Genomic DNA, 24981 nt, shown 5'->3' on the forward strand with positions numbered 1-24981 from the left:
CTGTGGGCATAGCCACCACATATGAAAAAATGTGCCCTCCTCTACTTTACATCTCCAACACAGAGCTGTGCGTTCCCCACCTGGGTACATTTTTTCTATACTTCCGGGGGTGCGATACCATCGGTACTGTACTTCTTCCTGGGTTAGACCGGTGACCTGTACTGGGGAGTTACCATATCGCACTGTATTTCACCTGACATTTCATTTTCCTCGGTGAACACAGTGGAAAAGAGTTTAATATATTTGCTTTTTCCTGATCCCAGTCTATAATTTCTTCATCGATTTTTCAAGGGCCAACCCTTTCATTTTTAACCTTTTTGCCATTTATATAGTTAAAGAACATTTTGGGGTTACTTTTACTCTCTGTCAATGAATCTGTCTATTTCTGCAGCTTTTATCTGTTTTTTTTCGTAATTTCTCTTTACATATTCTCTCTATAGCTTTTTAATGCTTCACTACCGTCCTGTTTTAGCAGTTTAAATGCTTTATTTTTGCAGTTTATTGGTCCCTTAACATTTTTATTCCTCCATAGTTTTTTTAAATTTTATTTCTGACCCTTTTATTCCCATACGGTATATACATCTTACAGTGAGAAGATATTTTTAAAGTCTCCCATTTAGTATTATTTTTGAGGACATTATCTTCGTTTATATTGTTTAGTTTGTGGTTAATAAGTTCTACGCGAAGCCGCAATGCAATAACCCTCGAAATGTGTATAACAGTGCCTAAAAGTCCTGTATAACACTTGTAAAGTAACCGAGAAATATAGCATTACGGTTAAGTTAATAAGTCAGTTACAACAACATGCAGTATCCCATGGTAATTAACAGCTTGTTTAAAAACACACTGCACTAGCCGATTTAGTATGCTATTAACCCCCTTCTGGACGCAAGGCTTACAGGTATGCCCTTGCGTCCTGGTACTTAAGAATAGGGGCGTACCTGTTCATCCTTGGTCCCGTTACTGGGGTTTAAAAGGCAAACCGTCAGTAATCTCCCCCCGCACTAACCAGGAGGTACTGGCAGTGCGCGGGACACTGATCAATATGCTGCCTATCATGCCCAGGTCCGCCCCGCCATTGGCCTGCTATCTTAATTCTTCCAGATATGCTTCTAACTGGCAAGGGCGGTATTACAAGGCTCCTTCTGGCACTCTGATGTCAGCGCCGGCACCGCCTGGTTTAGGAATATTCATCCCCCCTCCCTCCAAATGTCTCCCCCCCCCCCCCCCCCACCTCCCTGTAATGGATTCCACTGAGGAGGAGAGGGGATGTATATTCATAAGCTGAGCAGCACTGCGGATGAGTGGTACTGACATCAGAGTGCCAGAAGGAGCCTTATAACCCAGCAAAGTGCCAGTTTTCAGCTCATTTGCATATCCAGAAGAATGAAGATAACGGGGAACATCGGGCGGATCCGAGCAAGCATTGATCAGCGTCCCCCCCACACTACCAGCCAGTACCTCTGGTTAGTGTTTACTGACATTTTTTCCTTTAAAGCGTTCTCACGAGCAGAGAACGCTTCAAAACTCTATGCGTTCCAGTTGCTATGAGCAGCCATGACCCATGGATAATGCCAGGCATCGCCAATCTATCGGTTCCGGTTAGCTCAAGGCAGCTGATCAGGACATCCGCAGCAAAATTGCGGGTCACAATCAGTTGAGAGGACGGCGCGAGGGGCTCCTCGCCATGAGATCAGTGCTCAAAAATTCCATCAAAATACCAGTAGTACAGAAAAAATACAGATCACGCTGCAAAAAAAAATTGCCCTCATGAGCACTTTTGGAAAACAAAAAAGTTATAGGAGAGGACATTTATAAACATACAAATTTTGGTGCATGTAGTTGTAATCGCAAAATACAATCAAACTTACATAAATTGGGTATCCTTGAAACTGTATGGACCCACAGAAGATGAGTAATTTTAACCGAAAATTGCACTGTCCCCGAAAGTAAATTTTTTTTTTCCTCAATCCCACAAATATTTTTGTTTTGGTCATAGATTTTGTTATTCAATGATTGAGGTCATCACAAAAGTAAAATTTGAATGAGTTAGGATTTTTAGAAGGGGAGGAGGAAAAAAACCAAACGAAATTAGCCTGGTCCTTTTATCCCTTAAGGATTCAGACCATTTTTACTTTAAGGATTTTGCACCTATTGACCCATATAAAGGGATTGTTTTTTGTGTCACCAATTGTACTTCGTAATGACATCACTTATTTTATAACAATCTGCGGTGAAACAAAAAAAAAAAAAGGAGTGAAACGAACAAAAAAAAACGCCATTGTAATTTTCAGCACTTCCGTTTAAATGCTATGCATTTTTTTGGTAAAAATTACACCTCATCTTTATTTTGTAGGTCCATACGGTTACAATACCACCCAATTTATGTAGTTTTATTTTTTTATTTTACTACTTTACTACTAAAATTATAACTACAAACACCCAAATTAGAATGTTCAAAATTGTCATCTTCTGACCCCTATAATTTATTTTTCAGCATATAAGGTCAAATTTTTTGTGCAGTGGTGCAGTTACAGGGGTGTGGAAATTTAAAAAAAAAAACTACTTGTCCAAGGGACTAAAGCGGAACACAATCTACTTGTCCCTCAAGAAAATCCACTTGTCCTGGTTGATTAAATAATTTCAACCAAAATAGTCTGATCCCCCCACTAGACCACCAGGGATGGATATAAGATCCCTTTAGACACTGCTGACAGTGGTGATCTAATGGGTTAATAGGTGATCGCAGTATGCCGGACTATTAGCGGAGGGAGAGCTGTAGCTCCTCTTACACCCCAGACAAGCCCAGATAAGTCTAGATATAACTTTTTGATCACCTTATAAAACATTTCTCATATGAAGTGACCAAAAATGTGCAATTCTGGACTATTATTTACATTTACACCGTTCACCGTACGGTTTAATTAACATTATATTTTAATAGCCTGGACATTTCCACATGCAGCCACTTTATTGGTTTATTTTTGTACATTATTTTTATTTAAAGAAAATTGGAAACTTATTAGGAAAGGGGCTTATTCACATATATACGCACTTTTTAAAATATTTTAATCACTATTTTTCAGTCTTCATAGGGACTTATGTTACTGGGGGGGGGGTTCTGCTTCTCCAGTTTATATGGTGCATTTTGTGTCAGAAAATGCTGGAAGTTGCATTTAGTTACTAGATAACTACAACTCCCAGCATGCCCTGATACAGCCTATGGTTGTGTGGGTGTTGCAGCATGTTGCACTGTATAGTACAGTTAAGGTTATTGTGTAACATGCTGGGAGTTGTAGTTTTGGTTTGTGTCAGCTGCAGAGCCATAGGATGTGTCAAGGAATACTGGGAATTGCAGTTAGTAACTACAACACCCAGCATGCCCTGATGCAGCCTATAGCTCTGCAGCTGACCCGAACCAAAACTCCCAGCATGTTGCACTTTATAGTTCTACAGTTTAGGTTATGGTCCAACATGCTGGGAGTTGTAGTTTTGGTTCAGGCGTGTTTGCGTGCATCCGTGGGGCTCTTGGTTGGCGGGTGAGTATGAAGGGTGGGATTCTGGGGGTGCAATGTAGTGTGGGGGCCACTAAAAATAAATAAAATTAGATGGCACAACTGCCCTAATACCCAACGTGACAGTCCGCTCCTATCCAAAACATTCATGCATACACCAGCCACTGCCCCCATATCATACATACACACACCCCCGCCACTGCCCCCCCCCACATCATACATTACATATACACACATACACTCACACCATACATATGCACACATCATACATACACCCACCGCTGCCCCCCCCCACATCATACATTACATACATACACACATCACACTTAGACATTATAAACACATTACATACACATACACATACACTCACACCATACATATCCAGTGTTTCCCAACCAGGGTGCCTCCAGCTGTTGCAAAACTACAACTCCCAGCATGCCCAGGGCATGCTGGAAGTTGTAGTTTTGCAACAGCTGGAGGCACCCTGGTTGGGAAACACTGATATACACCAACCATACATACGCACACATCATACATACACCTGCCGCTGCCCCCCCCCCCTCCCCCCAACCATACATTACATACACACATCACACATACACTCACACATACACTCACACCCTACATATACAAGCACCCTTCCTGCCGCCTGTAATCTCTGTCTCCTCACCTGATCCGCCATGAGTGGACATCAGAGCTGTAGTCCCGGCCGGTGTGAGGTGAGATTTCCGTCCTCCCTCTCCCCCCTGCTCTGTTTTCCCCGTGCAAACAAGCAACCGCCCCGTGGTGGATTAGGTCCTGTCTAGACAGAGCAGGGGAGGGGGAGGGATAGAGCTGTGTGCGGGGGATGGAGCTGTGCAAGGAGCTGTCTACGTCCTTTCTTTCACCCTGCTGTGTCTTCTGAGCTCCGTCCATCCTCCGGGGGGGGGGGGGGGGGGGGGGGGGGCTTTGGGAGATAAGGGGGCTCTGCAGTCAGCTGGAGGCCCCCGCCCCCTCCATACACTCTGAGCCCAGTGTGAGGTGGAGACTTCCATCGGCTCCTGCGCCTCACACCGACATTAAAGAAAAATAAGGGGGAAGTCTGTCTGTCCCTGCTAGCCCGATACAGGGCTAAATCTATAAACAATTCACCTGCCCGGCACCCAAAACTACTTGTCCCGGGCGTCTGGCTATAGGATTTCCACATCCCTGAGTTATATGGTAACATTTTTGTTTTGATGAGACTTTGATCGCTTTTTTTTTTTTATAATTTTTTTTTATTGTATACGAAGTGACCAAAAATACCAAAGTCCAAAATTGGGCTTTTTTTTTTTACGTGTATGCTATCGACAGTGCGGTTTAGCGAACCTTATATTTTAATAGTTCGGACATTCACACACGATGGTACTACATTTTTTTTTTATTACACTATTTTATTTAAAAAAAAAATAGGAAATGGGAGGTGAATGAAACTTATTAAGGGCTGCTTTTTTGCTTTTAAATACACTTTTTACCCCATGCAATCTTTTAACTGCATATACTGTTCAATGCTATTCCATAGCATAGATCAGAGTTATCGGTGCTCCGCTACTCCAGCCTACTGAAGCTTCTTGGATCAGCAGAGCACCGATCGGATGGCAAAATGGCAGGTAAGGGCCCTCCCACCATGCTTTCAGCTGATTGGGACATCTCGATTTCCTTGTGAGGGTCCCGATCTGCTCCGCTGAGCTGCTGAGATAGTTTCACTTTCATTTTAGACTGATCAACTTCGATCGCATCATTCAAAAGGTTAATGCCAGGCATTGTCCCGATCGGTGACACCCAGCATTAACCCTGGGTCCGCATGCTCAGCCCGTGAGCGTGTTTTAAAAGCCTACAATGGGATAAGGCTGTACCTGTATGTCCTGTGTCCTTAACAGGTTAAAGGGGTTATCCAGGGAAATTTTTTTTTTTTATATATATCAACTGGCTCCAGAAAGTTAAACAGATTTGTAAATTACTTCTATAAAAAAAAATCTTAATCCTTTCAGTACTTTTGAGCTTCTGAAGTTAAGGTTTTTCTTTTCTGTCTAAGTGTTCTCTGATGACACCTGTCTCAGGAAACGCCCAGTTTAGAAGCAAATCCCCATAGCAAACCTCTTCTAAACTGGGCATTTCCCGAGACAGGTGTAATCAGAGAGCACTTAGACAGAAAAGAACAACCTTAACTTCAGAAGCTCAAAAGTACTGAAAGGATTAAGATTTTTTAATAGAAGTAATTTACAAATCTGTTTAACTTTCTGGAGCCAGTTGACATAAAAAAAAATAAAAATTTTTTTCCTGGAATACCCCTTTAAGGTCAAAATTGGATGTGACCTTGAAGGGCTAAACACAAATAAGTGCATAAAGTATCTTTTTGGCATATGAAGAGTGTACGCAATAGCTTTTTGAAAGCGTTCAAAAAAAATGTTCCAAAATAGTGAAAAAGAAATTTTTTTGTGTATGAAAAGCCGAATAGGTTATCCTTTTTGTGATTACGGCGGCTTGTGTATGCAGGATGGGTAGTAGACAGCAGACATCAGGGGTGGTGGACTAGTGCTAGTTGTAAACAGCAGACAGCAGGAAGTGGTGGACTGGTGATAGTTGAAGCAACATCACAAGGCCATCCTTCATGTGCTTACATAGAGGCATAGGGGGAAATTTATCAAAACCTGTCCAGAGAAAAAGTTGATTAGTTGCCCATAGCAACTAGATTGCTTATTTTATTTTCCAGAGGCCTTTTCAAAAATAAAATAAGCAATCTGATTGATTGGTATAGGCAACTCTTCAACTTTTTCTCTGGACAGGTTTTGATAAATCTCCCAGGTACAGAATCATGTCTGGTTTTCCCCATCTGGTAAAGTAGAAAACTATTTCTACACAGCACAATACCATAAAGCGATAGGTACACCGCCAAACTGTACACCACCTCTGCAAGTTTTTTCCTAGATAACCTCTTTAATGTTTGCTTACATTATTGGCCAGCTATCAGTCTTCTGTGTTGCCAATACACGAGAGAGTAATTTCAAGACTTTAAACGAATCAGATATGACTGTTTTACTACTACAGTATAAACCCCAGTGAATGAATAATTTTCTAAAAATGTTGCAATGAAAAGTGAAACCGCCAATGCTATTGCTGTATACTGGCATAAAGTATCATCTTCAATGACTGAGAATAAAAGCAGCAACACAGACAGCTGCTGAGTATTGTCCCTACACAGAGATGGAGATACCTACTGTACGCATATATAAAGTTCATTTTCATGGGTTAAGAGAAAATTGTAGTTTTAGCTGTACTCAATCCTAAACCTGCATCCCATTTCCCCTTTGTTTGTTCATGTCACTAAGATTAGGAACTATCAAACATGAATATATAATACTTAATAAAGCTGGCATTGGCAAAAACTTAGTTACCAAAAGTATAAAGATTTCCTTCCTGATACAAAGTCTCCCTAGGGCCTGTCAGCCTGCTAGAAGCTACTGGAGGTGGTCAGAAAGCCAAAAAAAAAAAAAAAAAAAAAAAAAAAAACAGCCAAGCAAGCTGTTTTATGCAAATTGTCAAACTGCCATTTAAGTTGAAATGGAGTTGTAAATGTGTACGACAGAGAGGTAACTCCCAGAGACTGATTAGTCCAATGCTTAAAACAGCACCACACCTGTCCTCAGGTTGTATGAAGTAATAAAACTTTGTTCCAATAACTTCAATAGAACCGAGAAACCCCCCCGCTTTGTCTTTTTCAAATGCTGGAAAACCCCTTTAACTCCCTAATCGGGGGGGGGGGGGGGGGGAGGATTTTGAATGATGAGCAGGGGAGATCTTAGATGCTTGTAAGGCGCTAAATTTTAGCACTTCCAAGCAGGGCTGTGGAGTCGGACAAAATTTTAGGTACCTGGAGTCGGAGTCGGCAAACAATGCACCGACTCAGACTCCTACTAAATTTAGATTGGAATTTTAAAAAAAGCAAGTTTAAATGTTCCAATTCACAGATAGTAATAATTAATGACTTGTCTACTGTAAGAATAAAGACCAATGCATGCAGTGCCTCACGTAACCGCAAAACGAACACGTTAAGTGACCGTGAAGAAGCATGCTTTTCATGTGCTTCACTATATGGCACGCAACGCACAATTAGGAGCAGCAATACTTATTCTTTCTATATAGTGTTGTGTTCTGCTGTTACAGGGAACCCATGGGTAACCTAGCCTCTCACTGACAAGGGATTAAGTAAATATGTTTTTTGCAGAACTAGAGACACTTTTATAAGTGAAGGGAATGGAGGGTCAATAGTTTAAGACTGAAGCTGTAAACCATTGGAAAAACTTCTGCCATTCAGCTAAGGCTATAAAAACTTGTAAACTAGATTGTTAGCTTAAACTTTAAACATGACTATGGGATTCTACTAGGGATCATGTTTTATAATAAATGCCCCTTCCCAGATCCTCCCACTGCCCTATCTTCAGCAGCAGATCAGCACACAAAATGGAGAAGGCAGCAGCTTCTTCCCAACTACCTCTCTGCTAGAAGAGCTTAGAAGAACTTTGTGGAACAGCTTCTTGGATTCAACTGTGTTTATAAATACATTCGCACATTAATACAGAGGAGTCGGAAGTACAGAGTATTTATCTACCAACTCCACAGACCTGCTTTCAAGTTATTGGGCAAAGCCTGCACCTAAATCAGAGACGAAAACTAGTATATGCCATCACTTTAGGAATATATGGGAGGGTGACTTCTGAGATCCCCACCTATCTTAAGAATGAAGGTGATCACAGCATTTATTCACATTTTCCCTTCACAGCTGCACCAGACTACTCACTTGGAGATTTATCAAAAGCTGTGAAGAGGAAAGTTAACTAGTTTCCTATAGCAACCAGAGTCTTCATTTATTTTTCAATGTCCTTTTTAAAAATAAGAGGCATTCTAATCGGTTGCTATGGGCTACTGGTCAGCTTTTCCTCTCCAACTGTGCTGTGGAAAAGCAACATCGCTCCAGTCAAGTAAATACAGTTATCTGCAGAGCTTAGTGGCCAAAAGGGTAAAAAAGTGAAAGGGAAGTAACAAATCAGATCTGTCACACATTTTTAAGACAGATTGTCCCAGGTATCGGAACACTAACCATTATAACGTAATGACATCTCAGTGACACGCCATCACTAAAATATAACCAACTGAATGAAATCTTCATAACCTTACTGTTAAAACATCTTAACTCACCAAGCTCCGTTGGCTTTAAAAGTTCATCCACTACATCGTAAAAGGGCAGCTTCACAAGTCGAACCTCAGGTTTGGTCATTATTTTGGGAGGTAATCGAGAAAGGCCATTAACATGTTTGCCATAGAGGGCCGTGTAGTCCATATTAGCTGGAGAAAGAGAAGTCCTTGGGCCTTGGGTTCCATGATCGTAAGATGGATGGACAGCCAAAGAGTCTGGTGATCGATGCGGTGGTGGCACTGGGGCAGTGGGGACAACATCAGTGGCCTTTTTTGAATACCTAGTCTCATAAAGCTCCTTTATTTTCTTGAAGACTTCAGGGCTGCAATCAAACTGTACGAGTTGCAATGCACGAGTTACAAGCTCATGTTTCAAACCACTTTTACTGCGTCCAACATATCCCAGAAGCATTTGCAGATCTGACACCCGAAAGCTCATCACCATGTTCTTCGAAAAAAGAAAAAAAACACATCATGTTAGGAGTCATGATTGTACTCAATAAAAGTACTGATATATATATTAAAGGGGTTATCCAGGCAAAATTTTTATATATATATCAACTGGCTCCAGAAAGTTAAACAGATTTGTAAATTACTTCTATTAAAAAATCTTAATCCTTTCAGTACTTATGAGCTTCTGAAGTTAAGGTTGTTCTTTTCTGTCTAAGTGCTCTCTGATGACATCTGTCTAGGGAAACGCCCAGTTTAGAATAGGTTTGCTATGGGGATTTGCTTCTAAACTGGGCGTTTCCCTAGACAGATGTCATCAGAGAGCACTTAGACAGAAAAGAACAACCTTAACTTCAGAAGTACATAAGTACTGAAAGGATTAAGATTTTTTAATAGAAGTAATTTACAAATCTGTTTAACTTTCTGGAGCCAGTTGACCTATATAAAAAAGTTTTTGCCTGGAATACCCCTTTAAGCCAGTCAATCAGCTGTTGACAAACCAGGTCAGCATTTCTATTGATAAAAAAAAAGGCTTCTTTAGTTTCTCTCTGCATATTGCAGCCCCTAGTTGACATTCTGTGTAAGAAAATACAACCCAACCCTATCCAACTACACAGCTGTGTTGAGAAATTAGCAACAAGACTTCAAAGGGAACTCTGGCTGAAACCATTGGAAAACAAGTGTTTTCAAATCAACTAGTGACAGAAAGTTAAAGGAGATCTGCAGTGCTCTGAACTTTATCCCCTGCAATGTACAGGAAAGGGGGTGTTCTGTCCCCGCATTCGGATAGAAGATAAAGTTCAGAGCACTACAGATCTCCTTTAACCCCTTAAGGACACAGCCCATTACCGGCCACCGACCACAAGGCCGGCAGCATGTTACGTCATGCCCCTCCCCCCATGTGACATCACACGCCTCCGGCCCTGTGGTCGCCGGTAATCAGACCCGGAGCGAACATGCTCTGGGGACTGATTTTATCTGGGGTACTGAGTGCAAGATCACGGGGGTCCCCAGCGGCGGTACCCCCGCGATCAGGCATCTTATCCCCTATCCTTTCGATAGGGGATAAGATGTCTAAGCGCCGGAGTACCCCTTTCAGGACACAGGTCAGATTTGCAAAAAAACTGCTGTCACTTTAAGCATTAATAACTCTTGAATGCTTTAACTTCTGACTTTGATTCTGAAAATATTGTTTTTTCATGACATATTCTACTTTATGTTAGTGGTAAATTTTCGACAATACTTGCATAATTTCTTGGTGAAAAATTCAAAAAATTCATGAAAATTTTTAAAATTTAGCATTTTTTTTATTTTGAAACTCTATGCTTGTAAGGAAAATGGATATCCCAAATAAATTATATATTGATTCACATACACAATATGTATACTTTATGTTGGCATTAGAGATGAGCGGACTTACAGTAAATTCGATTTGTCACAAACTTCTCGGCTCAGCAGTTGACTTATCCTGCATAAATTAGTTCAGCTTTCAGGTGCTCTGGAAAAGGTGGATACAGTCATAGGAAAGTCTCCTAGGACTGTATCCACCTTTTCCAGCCCATGGGAGCACCTGAAAGCTGAACTCATTTATGCAGGATAAATCATCAACTGCCGAGCCGAGAAGTTTGTGACGAACCGAATTTACTGTAAGTTCGCTCATCTCTAGTCATTACCATATGTACACACCCAACCTAGAGTCATTCGGAGGATTCCAATTTAGGAGGGTGTGTCTAATAAAAAAAAAGTCTGGTAAACCAGATGTTAGGGACTGTACTGTGCTGTAGGTTGTAAAGAACAAAGACAGGAAAGAGGTCCAACTAGGTGGAAAAGCCATGTGAGATTCCAGCAGACGGACTGATCACACGGTACCAGACCAATGGCTATCCATGACTATGAGATGGATCGTTCAGTGTTCCTAAGAGCCGAAGCAAGATTCTTACAGATACCATTTAGATTGGGGAATAAATTAAAATAATTAAATAACTCCATATTGATATTATTGTTTTAGGATATTGTTAGACTTCATTCTACCTGAAGAAGCAAGATTCATAATATATCAAAGCATTAAATAATAGCTTATACATATTGATATAATTCCTACTCGCCAAACTAAGTGTTATAAGTATATTTCTCACACAGGAAACTTGTTTCAAGTCCTTCCTTCTAAAATATATTCTAGCGACATCATAAAACTCTGCTATTTGTCTTAATGCCTTACCAAGAGCATGTATAGAAAATAGTCCAGAATGGTGTGGAAGTATATTATAGTTCTTCCATATTTATATCCTTAGATGGATTTCCCCATTCATGGAGTCATGTGATTTTTAGTTTGTTAGACGGGGGCAGGGAGTGTATTTAGCATTCCGTATTGATGTCTATGATTAGATATTGCCCATCTTGATATAAGGTTTCCTCTGAACACAGTGATATGTAACCTTTTCCTTATGATATTCCTAACTTAGTAGCTTTTGTTTCATTGTAACAAGTTACTTTCTACTCATGTATTGTTCTACTATATGTAGTCAATTAACAAGCTTGTAATGTTTACTAATATATTTAATTGATATCCATTTGCATATATCATTGTGTTTATTACTCATTTATGTTTATAACCTTATAACCAATAAATCTGCATACTTTTATAATACCAGTGTATTATTGTATATTGCATAACTACATACTTAAGCGTTAATGTCATCCCGTCATAAAAAAACTTGTTGATATCTGAGGAAATAGTCAGACTCAGATGTGAATTGTATTGATTGGCTTTGTCTACAATTGACCAGGTCATAATTTTGATAATTTTAATTTCCCAAAAAATGTATTTTTCATATTTTATATTTTTAGGACCATAATTCATAATTGAGTTATTACCACAAGACAATCTGCTAGGCAGCAGCTTTGAAGTGGCGTTGCTAAGGGGGCGGTGGGTGACACCACCAAGCAGTAAGTAATCCCGCGGAGGTGCTTCAAATGCAAGCATTTCCTGCTTCGCAACGTCTGAGCCGCAGGGATGCCATTCCCTGGCAGGCCAGCACGATGATGTGATGTCATCGCGTCTGCTGGGAGGTACAGTCCCCACGGCTCACACGTTGCAAGAAGAAAGAGCTGCTCCTGGTAGAATGGATTCATTAAGTAAAATATATTTATATATTTTTTTTAACTACGGGGCATTATTGTTTTGCATTTCAGAAAAAAAGGTGTATATTATAAGGAATTCCTGGGGTATCAAGGTTTCTACAGGCTACAATATGTTGCGATATTGTACTCAGAGGGTACACTGTACGGCAAGGTTATATTCAGAGGGTGCAGTGCGTGGCAGTATTATATTCAAAGGGTACAGCGTGTGGAAGTATATTCAGGGGGTACAGTGTATGGTAGTATTATATTCAGGGGTACAATGTGTGGTAGTATTATATTCAGGGGGGTACAGCCTGTGGCCGTATTGTATTCAGAGAGCTTAGTGTGTGAAGTATTATATGCAGCGTGCGCAAGTATTATATGCAGAGAGTGCAGCATGTGGTAGTAGTATATTCAGTGTATGGGGTTACACCATTTCTTACCACACCGGGTGACACCAAAGGTGAAACCAAACCTAGCAACACCACTGCAGTTTGGAAAGCCACCAATAAAGCTAGTTATTAAATTTCAGGTCAGGGACACACCATTAGCAATCTCTAGGCTGACCAGAAAGGACAAGTTAAGAAGCCAGCCCAAGTAGGGACCCTAGAGAAGCCCAGATTACCACAGACAAAAATGAAAAACAGGGATGTAGAATTCCGATGGCCAGACGCCCGAGACAAACAGTTCAGGTGAATTTTTCCGTCCCTTAGCCCTGCTTCGGGCAAGCAGGGTCGGACCTGACAAGCGCGGCAGTGCTCAACAGTCTGTATGTAGTGGGCTCCGGACTCGTGCACAGTAGCCAGGGGCCGCCGCTAATAGCCAGCATGTGGCGATCACCACAGCTGGCTATTAACCCTTTAGATCACCTTTGACAGTGGCATCTAAAGGAATGTGAACGCTCCCTGGATGGTTAGTGGGGTGCCTGCTCAACTAAATGAGCACAGATCAATGGAGTTCAATAGAACTTCATTGTTCTGTATGAGGAATCTAATGATTCCTCCTAATAAGGTGTATTTAAAAAAGAAAAAAAAAGTTTAATAAAAGTTTTAAGAAAACACCCATTAATACCTTCCATATTAAAAGTTCATATAACCTCCCCCCACCCCCTTCCTATTTTTCAACATAATAAAAACAAACATTTGGTTTTGGCTTGTGCGTAATTGTCCAATCTATTAAGTTAAAAAAATGTAATTAGTAAAACATGACTAAACAAATTTGGTATTTGTGTAATCAGGTTGACCTCAAGTATCAAACTAAGATGTAAGTTTGACCACAAGGGGAATGGCAAAATAAAGAAAACAACCAGATTTTGATTTTATTTTTTCAAATTTCACCTCACAAATATATTTTTTGCTTTGTTTCAGAGCATAAGTTAAGGAAAAATGCTATGAAAAAATTATCTGTAGTATAAACATTGGTATTTGCTTCAATTGCTTTTATTTATATAAATTTTACTGTAATTATACTTACCTATGTTGCCATGTAGAGATGAGCGAACTTACAGTAAATTCGATTCCTCACGAACTTCTCGGCTTGGCGGTTGCTGACTTTTCCTGCATAAATTAGTTCAGCTTTCCGGTGGGCTGGAAAAGGTGGATACAGTCCTAGGAGACTCTTTCCTAGGACTGCATCCCCTTTTCAAGCCCACCGGAGCACCGGAAAGCTGAACTAATTTATGCAAGAAAAGTCAGCAACCGCCGAGCTGAAAAGTTCGTGACTAATCAAATTTACTGTAAGTTCGCTCATCTCTATTGCCATGGTATGCTGCAGTGTTTGTAATGGTTGCTTAGTTACGGTCATGTGAGATCCGATGCATCACATGATCGGCACTACATTGCATACTATACACCGACCTCTCTTATATTGGTCGGTGCCTACAGTGTGAACTTTGTGACGATCATGTGACTTCCTTGTCACGTGATCGCGACCATGCTGAGGATCTGGTCCCAGCCCCATCCCTTGGTGCTAATGGGGATGTTCCAACACAGGCAATCACTGACTCAAGCCTGGGTCAGGTGATCGGTCCTGGGCTGTGTATCAGACCGGAAGCCTTGCGGCTTCCGCCCACCGTGAGCGCTTTATCTAAATGGACTGCGCGCTTGAACAGCACAGCAGCGTGGAGTGACGTAACACCGATAGCATCGGCTATTCCGGTCCGGACCAACTTGACACGTTTAATAGTTCCTAGACGTGGGGGAGTTACTTTTCATCACTTCTCCTGTATTAGTGGCTCAGGCATATGTCAATTAAACAATTTCAGTTTAGGTGAGTATAAATATAGCAGGTAGACCAATCCTATCTGTGGAATTAGACATGTCCCCTGAGGAAGCCATTCTGCAAAACATACATAAAGGTAGGTGGTGCTGTGGTCCGGATGGCTTACATGTTCGTTGGTGCGAGTTGCATTCCTATGTTTATGCTTTTGGGCCCTTTCCTTTATGTTCATACACACTGTTTAGACTAGCCTGTATGTGGCATTGTCCTCATGTTGCTATGGTTTATGCAATGATGAATCCTTTCTTCTCATATGCCAAGATTCCTTTGGATGCCATTTTGTATGTACTTTGTGACCAGCATCTTTTTCTGCACCTTTGTATGTCTAGTACCATTCTCTCCAACTTTCAGATTTATTTTGCATGCTTTTAGTAGTGTTGTTAATAAAGAATTCTCTGTACTAGTTAACTCAAAAGTTTCCTTAACCCCTTAAGGATGCAGGACGTACTCAAACGGCCCCTTTTCTGAATCCTTAAGGACTCAGGACGTTTGAGTACGTCCTGTCAAATCCCGGCCCCCCGCCGCTAGCTGGAGGGGAGCCGGTGCCCGATGCCTGCTGAAATCGTTCAGCAGGCATCGGGGCATATCGCCCAGGGGGGGGGATCATTATGCCCCCCCCATGTCGGCGATGGCCGCAGATCACTGGACAATTCAGTCCAGCGATCTGCGGCAGATTCCGGGTCAATCGGGTCTCCAGTGAGCCGGAATTACAGGCTGTTCGGGGCCGTCTCCGACGGCCCCGAACAGCCAGAGCCTGCAGGGGTGAGGTGGCACTGGTGCCACCTCACGATCGCCCTGATTAGTCGGTCGGAAGACGTGAGCGGGTGCTGGGGACCCCGATGTCAATGTTGGGATCGGGGCCCCAGGAGCGACGGCCGCGGCGGCGACGACGAGGGACTGATGTGATGCGGCTGGATCGTTGGAGGTGAGTGACAGCCTCCTGCTGTTGCTTAGCAACAGCTCCCAGCATGCAAAAAGGGCATGCTGGGAGCTGTAGTTATGCAACAGCAGGAGGCAGACCACCACAACTCCCAGCCTGCCCTTATGGGCATGCTGGGACTTATAGTTTTGCAACAGCTGGAGGCAAATTTTTTCTATGTAAAAGTGTACCTTCAGCTGTTGTGTAACTACAACTCCCAGCTTGCACAAACAGCTAAAGTGCATGCTGGGAGTTGTAGTAGTGCATCTGCTGGTTGCATAACTACAACTCCCAGCATGCCCGTTGGCTGTCTGTGACTGCTGGGAGTTGTAGTTTTGCAACAGCTGAAGGCACACTGAGTTATGTAGCAAACCAGTATGTCTCCAGCTGTTGCATAACTACAGTCCCCAGCATCCCCAGCCAAAGTAGTATGCCTCCAGCTGTTGCATAACTACAAGACCCAGCATGCCCTTCCGCTGTCCGTACATGCTGGGGGTTGTAGCTTTTGCAACAGCTGAAGGCACACTGGTTGCAAAACACTGAGTTTGTTACCAAACTCTGTGTTTCACAACCAGTGTGCCTCCAGCTGTTGCAAAACTACAACTCCCAGCATGCACTGATAGACCGTACATGCTGGGAGTTGTAGTTTTGCAACAGCTGGATGTTCCCCCCCAATGTGAACGTACAGGGTACACTCACATGGGCGGAGGATTACAGTAAGTATCCGGCTGCAAGTTTGAGCTGCGGCAAATTTTCTGCCGCAGCTCAAACTGCCAGCGAGAAACTACTGTGAACCCCCACCCGTGCGACTGTACCCTAAAAACACTACACTAACACAATAAAAAAAAAAAAGTAAAAAAACACTACATATACACATACCCCTACACAGCCCCCCTCCCCAATAAAAATTAAAAACGTCTGGTACGCCACTGTTTCCAAAACGGAGCCTCCAGCAGTTGCAAAACAACTACTCCCAGTATTGCCAGATAGCCACTGACTGTCTAGGCATGCTGGGAGTTTTACAACAGCTGGAGGCACCCTGTTTGGGAATCACTGGCGTAGAATACCCCTATGTCCACCCCTATGCAAGTCCCTAATTTAGGCCTCAAATGCGCATGGCCCTCTCACTTTGGAGCCCTGTCGTATTTCAAGGCAACAGTTTAGGGCCACATATGGGGTATCACCGTACACGGGAGAAATTGTGTTACAAATTTTGGGGGGTATTTTCTGCTATTACCCTTTTTAAAAATGTAAAATTTTTGGGAAAAGAGGCATTTTAGGTAAAAAAAAAAAAAATTTTACATATGCAAAAGTCGTGAAACACCTGTGGGGTATTAAGGTTCACTTAAAGGAAATCTGTCATCAGAATCACCCGCACTAAACCTGTTACACAGGCTTGTAGTGTGGGTGATCCTGATTAAAATGCTCCTTACCTGGTTAAAAATGGTTCAGCGGTTCCTCAGATATCTTTATTTTTAGTTTTCTGTTATTCCCTGGCTTGGGACTCAGTGGGAGGTCTTATCTCGGACTCGGCCACACGTCATTATAGCTGGGCGGAGCTGCCGCCCGGCTCATGAATATTCATGAACTTATCCTCGTAGTTTAACTCCTTTTTCTAGGTCTGGTGGGGAGGGCTGCCAGGGTAAGTTGAATATTCATGAGCCGGGCGGCAGCTCCGCCCAGCTATAATGACGTGTGGCTGAGTCCCAGATGATAACACCTCCCACTGAGTCCCAAGCAAGGGAACAAAACTAAAAATATAGATATCTTAAGAAGCGCTCAACCATTTTTAACCAGGTAAGAAGCGTTTTAATCAGGATCACCCGCACTACAAGCCTGTGTAACAGGTTTAGTGCAGGTGATTCTGATGACAGATTTCCTTTAACCCCTTGTTACGTTCACCGAGGGGTCTAGTTTCCAAAATGGTATGTCATGTGTTTTTTTTTTTTTTGCTGTTCTGGTACCATAGGGGCTTCCTAAATGCGGCATGCCCCCAGAGCAAAATTGCCTTCAAAAAAGCCAAATGTGACTCCTCTTCTGAGACCTGTAGTGCGCCAGCAGAGCACTTTTCACCCCCATATGGGGTGTTTTCTGAATCGGAAGAAATTGGGCTTCAAATTTTGGGGGGGTATTTTCTGCTTTAACCCTTTGTAAAAATGTAAAACTTTTGGGAAACCAAGCATTTTAGGGAATTTTTTTTTTTTACATATGCAAAAGTCTTGAATCACCTGTGGGGTATTAAGGTTTACTTTACCCCTTTTTATGTTCCCCGAGGGGCCTAGTTTCCAAAATGGTATGCCATGTGGGGTTTTTGCTGTCCTGGCACCATAGGGGCTTCCTAAAGGTGACATGCCCCCCAAAAACCATTTGTCGCTTCTTCCCTTCTGAGCCCTCTACTGCGCATGCCGAACAATTTACATAGACATATGAGGTATGTCCTTACTCGAGAAAAATTGGGTTTCAAATACAGTGGTCCCTCAACATACGATGGTAATTCGTTCCAAACGACCCATCGTTTGTCGAATCCATCGTATGTTGAGGGATCCGTGCAATGTAAAGTATAGGAAGTTATACTCACCTGTCCCCGCCGCTCCGGACCAGGTCCTCACCTCTCCCGATGCTGTTCCAGGGGCTCCCGATGCTGTCCCGCTGCTCCGGTGTCTTCTTCGTGATCCTCCGGTGTCTTGCACATCTTCTGCAGGGTCCGGGCCTCGCTTTCAGGTGACGTTATTACGCTGCTGCGCCGGCGCAGCGATGTAATGACGCCGGAAAGCAAGGCCAGGACCCTGGAGAAGAAGCGCAAGACACCGGAGGATCGCGAAGTGGACCCGGAGCATCGGGAATAGGTAAGTGAACCTGCTGGGGCACATTACACTGCTATCCGACAGCAGCTTAAGCATTTTGCGCTGTCGGATAGCAGTTACTGCGATGGCCCCCGACATATAAAAGCATCGTATGTCGAATTTATCATATGTCGGGGCCATCGTAGGTCGGGGGGGTTACTGTACAAGTAAAAAATTTCTCCTTTTTACCCCTTGCAAAAATTCAAAAATTGGGTCTACAAAAACATGAGTGTAAAAAATGAAGATTGTGAATTTTCTCCTTCACTTTGCTGCTATTCCTGTGAAACACCTAAAGGGTTAAAACACTGACTGAATGTCATTTTGAATACTTTGGGGGGTGCAGTTTTTATAATGGGGTATTTCTAATATGAAGACCCTTCAAATCCACTTCAAACCTGAACTGGTCCCTGAAAAAAAGCGAGTTTCTAAATTTTGTGAAAAATTGCTGCTGAACTTTGAAGCCCTCTGGTGTCTTCCAAAAGTAAAAACACGTTAAGTTTATGATGCAAACAAAGTAGACATATTGTATATGAATAAAAAAAAAAAAAAATTTGGAATACCCATTTTCCTTACAAGCAGAGAGCTTCAAAAGTTAGAAAAATGCAAAATTTTCAAATTTTTCATCAAATTTTGGGATTTTTCACCAAGAAAGGATGCAAGATACCACAAAATTTTACCACTATGTTAAAGTAGAATATGTCACGAAAAAACAATCTCGGAATCAGATTGATAACTAAAAGCATTCCAGAGTTAATGTTTAAAGTGACAGTGGTCAGAATTGCAAAAAATTTCCTTAAGGTGAAAAAGGGCTCAGTCCTTAAGGGGTTAAAAGGTAGGGTCACACAAAGCACATCTGCTGTGTCAAATTTGTTCTTCAGCAGGAAATACGTGCCCGATTCTGCAATGAGCAGACACACAGGGCCCTGTGTGTGCAAAAAGGTTTGGAGGCAGGCCCAGTGCACTGACATACAGGCCCATCTACAAACCTTACTGCACACACAGGGCTGCTGCAGAAAAGCCCTGCGTGTCTGCTCATAGCAGGATCCCCAGCATATTTTCACTCCATGGTGGAGTTCCTGCAGAGCGTGAAATACACTGTGGATGTGCTACATAAACCCAATTACTAAAAGGGGGGGGGGGGGGGGAAATATATACACACACAGATTTGTTTATCTTCGTTTGGTAGGGTACTTTGCTATTGAATATTTGTATACTTCACTTAGTTTTTCAATGCATAAGGAGGCTATGACAATATTTAACTGTAATATATCTTTTGTACACCTTCAAGCAAAGTGTAATTTTAATAATTTTAATAATTTAATAATTTTTTTCTACAGGCTCTCTGTCAGGGGGGTAAGGCCTCTTTCACACTACGAAATAGTTCCGTTTATGAACTTCCGTCACTATATCGGCGAAACCCGGCCGTTACAAAACCCCTGACGGCCGCGACTAAATTGCATTGCAGCCTATAGGGTTTTGTAACTGCCCGTTTGCGCCCGTAATTTCATTACGGGCGTTATACAGTGACGGGACATCGTGGCGGAAAAATTACTGCATGCAGTAATTTTTCCGCAACGATGTCCCGTCACTGTATAACGCCCGTAATGAATTACGGGCGCAAACGGGCAGTTACAAAACCCCATAGGCTGCAATGCAATTTAGTCACGGCCGTCAGGGGTTTTGTAATGGCCGGGTTTCGCCGATATAGTGACGGAAGTTCCTAAACGGAACTATTTCATAGTGTGAAAGAGGCCTAAGGTGACAGAATGGATCTGCAGCATATTTTACTCTGTGGACCCACCAATGATGGACCCTGCAGTGTGCCTGCTCATAGCGGCAATCCGCATTGAACTCGCTAACATCGCAGTTGCTCTCGGCCTTGCTCAAGGAGCAGGGGGAGCGGCCACGATGTGTGCGAGTATACTGCGCATGCGCATGGTGACTCGCAGATCAACTTGTGTGTGCTTGTAGCAGCAGCCTGCCACTACGACCAGGCACAGCTAGAGGCATACTGTAGGGTCCATTATCGGTGGATCTGCAACATGAAATATGCTGCAGATCCGTTCCGTGTGACCCTACCCTTATGGTCCATGCGCAGGGAGATTTACAGATTATAGGGAAATGTTTAGGGGATGTTTTTTTCATCACTGAAGTCTCTCTACATGTCCGGTTACAGACGCTTGATGGATAGGTTACGATTGTTTCACAAAACTCTACGTTTTATCAGACCCTTCCTCCCCGCTGCTCCTTCACCCAATACATACCATGGGGGAAATGTATCAAAGGATTTAGGCTTTTTTCTGTGGTTTAGTAGAAAAAAGTCACAAATGTGACTTTCTGCCCACAGTAGCTTTGAAAGAAAAACACTAAGGAGAGTCAAATCTGTCTTTACAGGTGGAGTGGTCTGGGATTTAGCATTGCAACTTTTAAAAAGTTGCAGAGTAGGAAACTTAAGTATGTACTAAAGTAAAAAATGACAGGGAGGACATGTTGGAAGTTGTAGTATTGCAACAGCCAGAGTCATGGGTTGGGGCTTGCTGCCCTAATATGTGTCTTGCTATATAGTACACAACTCCAAGCATGCCCTGAGCTCTAGGAAGTGGGAATAAGCCCACCCAAAAAATGAAATAAAAATTTAAAAACACCACAAGTTACCCTCTTCCCATTTTACTAATAACAAAAACAAACATTTGTCATCACCTTGTGCAGACATGCTAACGGCCCCCCCAAAAAAATAATAAAAAAATGTGCAAAATTGCTGATTTTTGGTCACATCAAGACGCAAAAAAAAAAAAAAAAACATATACTAAAGAAAAACGAGCCCTCATACAGCCCCATATATGGAAAAAAATATAAGTTATAGGGGTCAGAAATGTAATACATGTATAGAAGTAGAGACAGAAAAAAGACAACCGGAAGGCAGCGCCTCGTGTATTACCCTTGGTAGGCGAGGAATCCACAGAACTTACTGGGTAAATACACCCAGGACTTTAGTTAAGAAGGCCGCTCACCTTAAAACAAAGAAAAAAGTGCGCATATCACCCCTCATCCGGGGTATCAAATGGTTGGGAGAAGTTGCCAAGCCTGATGGTCACTGGAGGACGTTTATCTTCCTGTAGGAACTGAAGCAATTGAATAGAAGAAGACCACTATAATCCAGGCGCTTCTTGATCCAAAGATGCAGGTAGGTATTGTTAGGCTGGGATCACACTACGTTTTTGCCATACTGTTTTCAATCAGTTTTTCTAAAGAAAACCGTATGGCAAAAAACTGATGGAACAGTATGGAAAAAAGTAAACCGTATGCGTTTTTAAAAGTGCATACAGTTCCGTCAGTTTTTATAGAAAAAAAACCCATATGTTTTTGAAAATTGTCTATTTTTAATGGGAGGGGTCTTGGGTGGGGACTTTAGGATTCAAATGTGCAAAGTTAAAACGTATACGTTTTTCCCGTATGGAACCGTATACATGTGCGTTTCCCATTGACGTCCATGTTAAAAAAAAAACATGCGGTTGCAGTATGGTTTTTAAACCGGAATTAACCCCTTCCCGACCTATGACATACCTGTACGTCATGGGTGGCAAGGTGTTCCCGACCCATGACATACAGGTACGTCATGGACATTACTGCCGCTGCTCGCGGCATCCCGCAGCGCCCGGAAAGATGGTGGCTATCACTGATAGCCAGCCATCTTACCGTGCGACCACGGGGGGTTTCGTCCCCCACCCCCCCCAGCGATCGCTGCTATCAGCTGGTCAAATCTGACTAGCTGATAGCAGCGCGGTGTGTGAGTCCCGATCACGGGGATCGGGACACACACCGCTCTGCTAAGTGTCCCTGACCCGTCCCCCGGCGTCACTTACCCGTCGGAGCGGTGTCCCGAGCGGTCCCGGCATCCTCCATGCGGTCCCGGCTGCGCTGCGTCCCGGCGGTGAGTTTCCGGCAGCAGTGCGGCATCTTCATTGGCAGCAGTGAGATCGCCGTAAAGCGATCTCACTGCTGCCTCTGAGAGTTTCAAAACTGCAACTCCCAGGATGCCCAGACAGCCTTTCTGGGCATGCTGGGAGTTGTAGTTTTGCAACATCTGGAGGCCCACAGTTTGGAGACCACTGTATAATGGCCTCCAATCTGTGCTCTTCCAGATGTTGCAAAACTACAAATCTCAGCATGCTCAGTCTGTCCAGGCATGCTGGGAGTTGTAGTTCTCTAACATCTGGAAGAGCACAGATTGGAGACCATTATACAGTGGTCTCCAAACTGTGGACCTCCAGATGTTGCAAAACTACAACTCCCAGCATGCCCAGACTGCCCAAGCATGCTGGAAGTTGTAGTTCGGCAACATCTGATCCTTCAGATATTGCCGAACTACAACTCCCAGCATGCCTTGGCAGTCTGGGCATGCTGGGAGTTGTAGTTTTGCAACAACTGGAGGCACACTAGTTGGGAAACATTGTCCGTTTCCTACCTCAGTGCCTCCAGCTGTTGCAATTGTTGCAAAACTATAACTCCCAGCATGCACTGACAGACCATGCATGCTGGGAGTTGTAGTTTTGCAACAGCTGGAGGCACACTGGTTTGGAAACACTAAGTTTGGTTGCAAAACACTTGAAAGTTTATTACTTAACTTAGTGTTTCCAAACCAGTGTTCCTCCAGCTGTTGCAAAACTACAACTCCCAGCATGCACGGACAGCCAAAGGGCATGCTCGGAGTTTGCAACAGCTGGATGTTTGCCCCCTCCCCCCAATGTGAATGTACAGGGTACACTCACATGGGCGGAGGTTTACAGTGAGTGCTGCAAGTTTGAGATGGCGCAAATTTTGCGCTGCAGCTCAAACTTCCAGCGACAAACTTGCTGTGAACCTCTGCCCATGTAACTGTACCCTAAAAACACTACACTACACTACACTGACACTAACCTAAAATAAAAAGTAAAAAACACTACATATACACATACCCCTACACAGCCCCCCCTCCCCAAAAAATTAAAAACGTGTGGTACGCTACTGTTTCCAAAACGGAGCCTCCAGCTGTTGCAAAATAATAACTCCCAGTATTGCCGGACAGCCATTGACTGTCCAGGCATGCTGGGAGTTTTGCAACAGCTGGAGGCACCCTGTTTGGGAATCACTGGCGTAGAATACCCCTATGTCCACCCCTATGCAAATCCCTAATTCAGGCCTCAAATGCGCATGGCGCTCTCTCACTTTGGAGCCCTGCCGTATTTCAGGGCAACAGTTTTGGGACACATATGGGGTATCGCCGTACTCGGGAGAAATTGCCTTACAAATTTTGGGGGGCTTTTTCTTCTTTAACCCCTTATGAAAAGGTGAAGTTGGGGTCTACACCAGCATGTTAGTGTAAAAAAATAAATTTTTTACACTGACATGCTGGTGTTGTCCTATACTTTTCATTTTCACAAGAGGTAAAAGGGAAAAAAGACCCTCTAAATTTGTAACGCAATTTCTCCTGAGTACGGAGATACCCCATATGTGGGCGCAAAGTGCTCTGGGGGCGCACAACAAGGCCCAGAAGGGAGTGCACCATGTACATTTGAGGCGATTTGCACAGGGGTGGCTGATTGTTACAGCAGTTCTGACAAACGCAAAACAATAAATATCCACATGTGACCCCATTTTGGAAACTACACCCCTCACAGAATGTAATAAGGGGTGCAGTGAGCATTTACACCCCACTGGTGTATGACAGATTTTTGGAACAGTGGTCTGTGAAAATGAAAAATAAAATTTTTGATTTGCACAGTCCACTGTTTCAAATATCTGTCAAACACCAGTGGGGTGTAAATGCTCACTGAACCCCTTATTAAATTTCATGAGGGGTATAGTTTCCAAAATGGGGTCACATGTGGGGGGGTCCACTGTTCTGGCACCATAGGGGCTTCCTAAATGGGACATGCCCCCCAAAAACCCTTCCAGAAAAACTCACTCTCCAAAATCCCATTGTCGCTCCTTCCCTTCTGAGCCCTCTACTGCGCCCGCCGAACACTTTACATACGCATATGAGGTATTTCCTTACTCAAGAGAAATTGGGTTACCAATTTTAGGGTGATTTCTCTCCTTTTACCCCTTGTAAAAATTCAAAAATTGGGTCTACAAGAAAATGAGAGTGTAAAAAATGAAGATTTAGAATTTTCTCCTTCACTTTGCTGCTATTCCTGTGAAACACCTAAAGGGTTAAAACACTTACTGAATGTCATTTTGAATACTTTGGGGGGTGCAGTTTTTATAATGGGGTCATTTATGGGGTATTTCTAATATGAAGATCCTTAAAATCCACTTCCAACCTGAACTGGGCCCTGAAAAATTACGATTTTGAAAATCTTGAGAAAAATTGGAAAATTGCTGCGGAACTTTGAAGCCCTCTGGTGTCTTCCAAAAGTAAAAACTTGTCAATTTTTTAATGCAAACACAAAGTAGACATATTGTATATGTGAATCAATATGCAATTTATTTGGAATATCCATTTTCCTTTCAAGCAGAGACTTTCAAAGTTAGAAAAATGCTAAATTTTCAAAATTTTCATGAAATTTTTAGATTTTTTACCAAGAAAGGATACAAATATCAGTGAAATTTTACCGATAACATAAAGTAGAATATGTCACGAAAAAACAATCTCGGAATCAGAATA

The 24981-nt window shown here is 42.7% G+C and overlaps 1 protein-coding gene across 1 annotated transcript in view; it reads right to left on the reverse strand.

Annotated features, from left to right (window-relative positions):
- The window catches only part of PIAS4 (protein inhibitor of activated STAT 4), a 70064-nt gene that overhangs the window by 33580 nt on the left and 11503 nt on the right, over window positions 1–24981 (reverse strand). The window contains exon 2 of the mRNA XM_056573833.1: window positions 8730–9174. Within this exon, the coding sequence (XP_056429808.1) occupies window positions 8730–9174 (445 nt within the window). The remainder of the gene's footprint in view (window positions 1–8729; window positions 9175–24981) is intronic.

The sequence above is a fragment of the Hyla sarda genome, chromosome 1 (genome assembly GCF_029499605.1).
Source record: "Hyla sarda isolate aHylSar1 chromosome 1, aHylSar1.hap1, whole genome shotgun sequence".
Lineage (NCBI taxonomy): Eukaryota > Metazoa > Chordata > Amphibia > Anura > Hylidae > Hyla > Hyla sarda.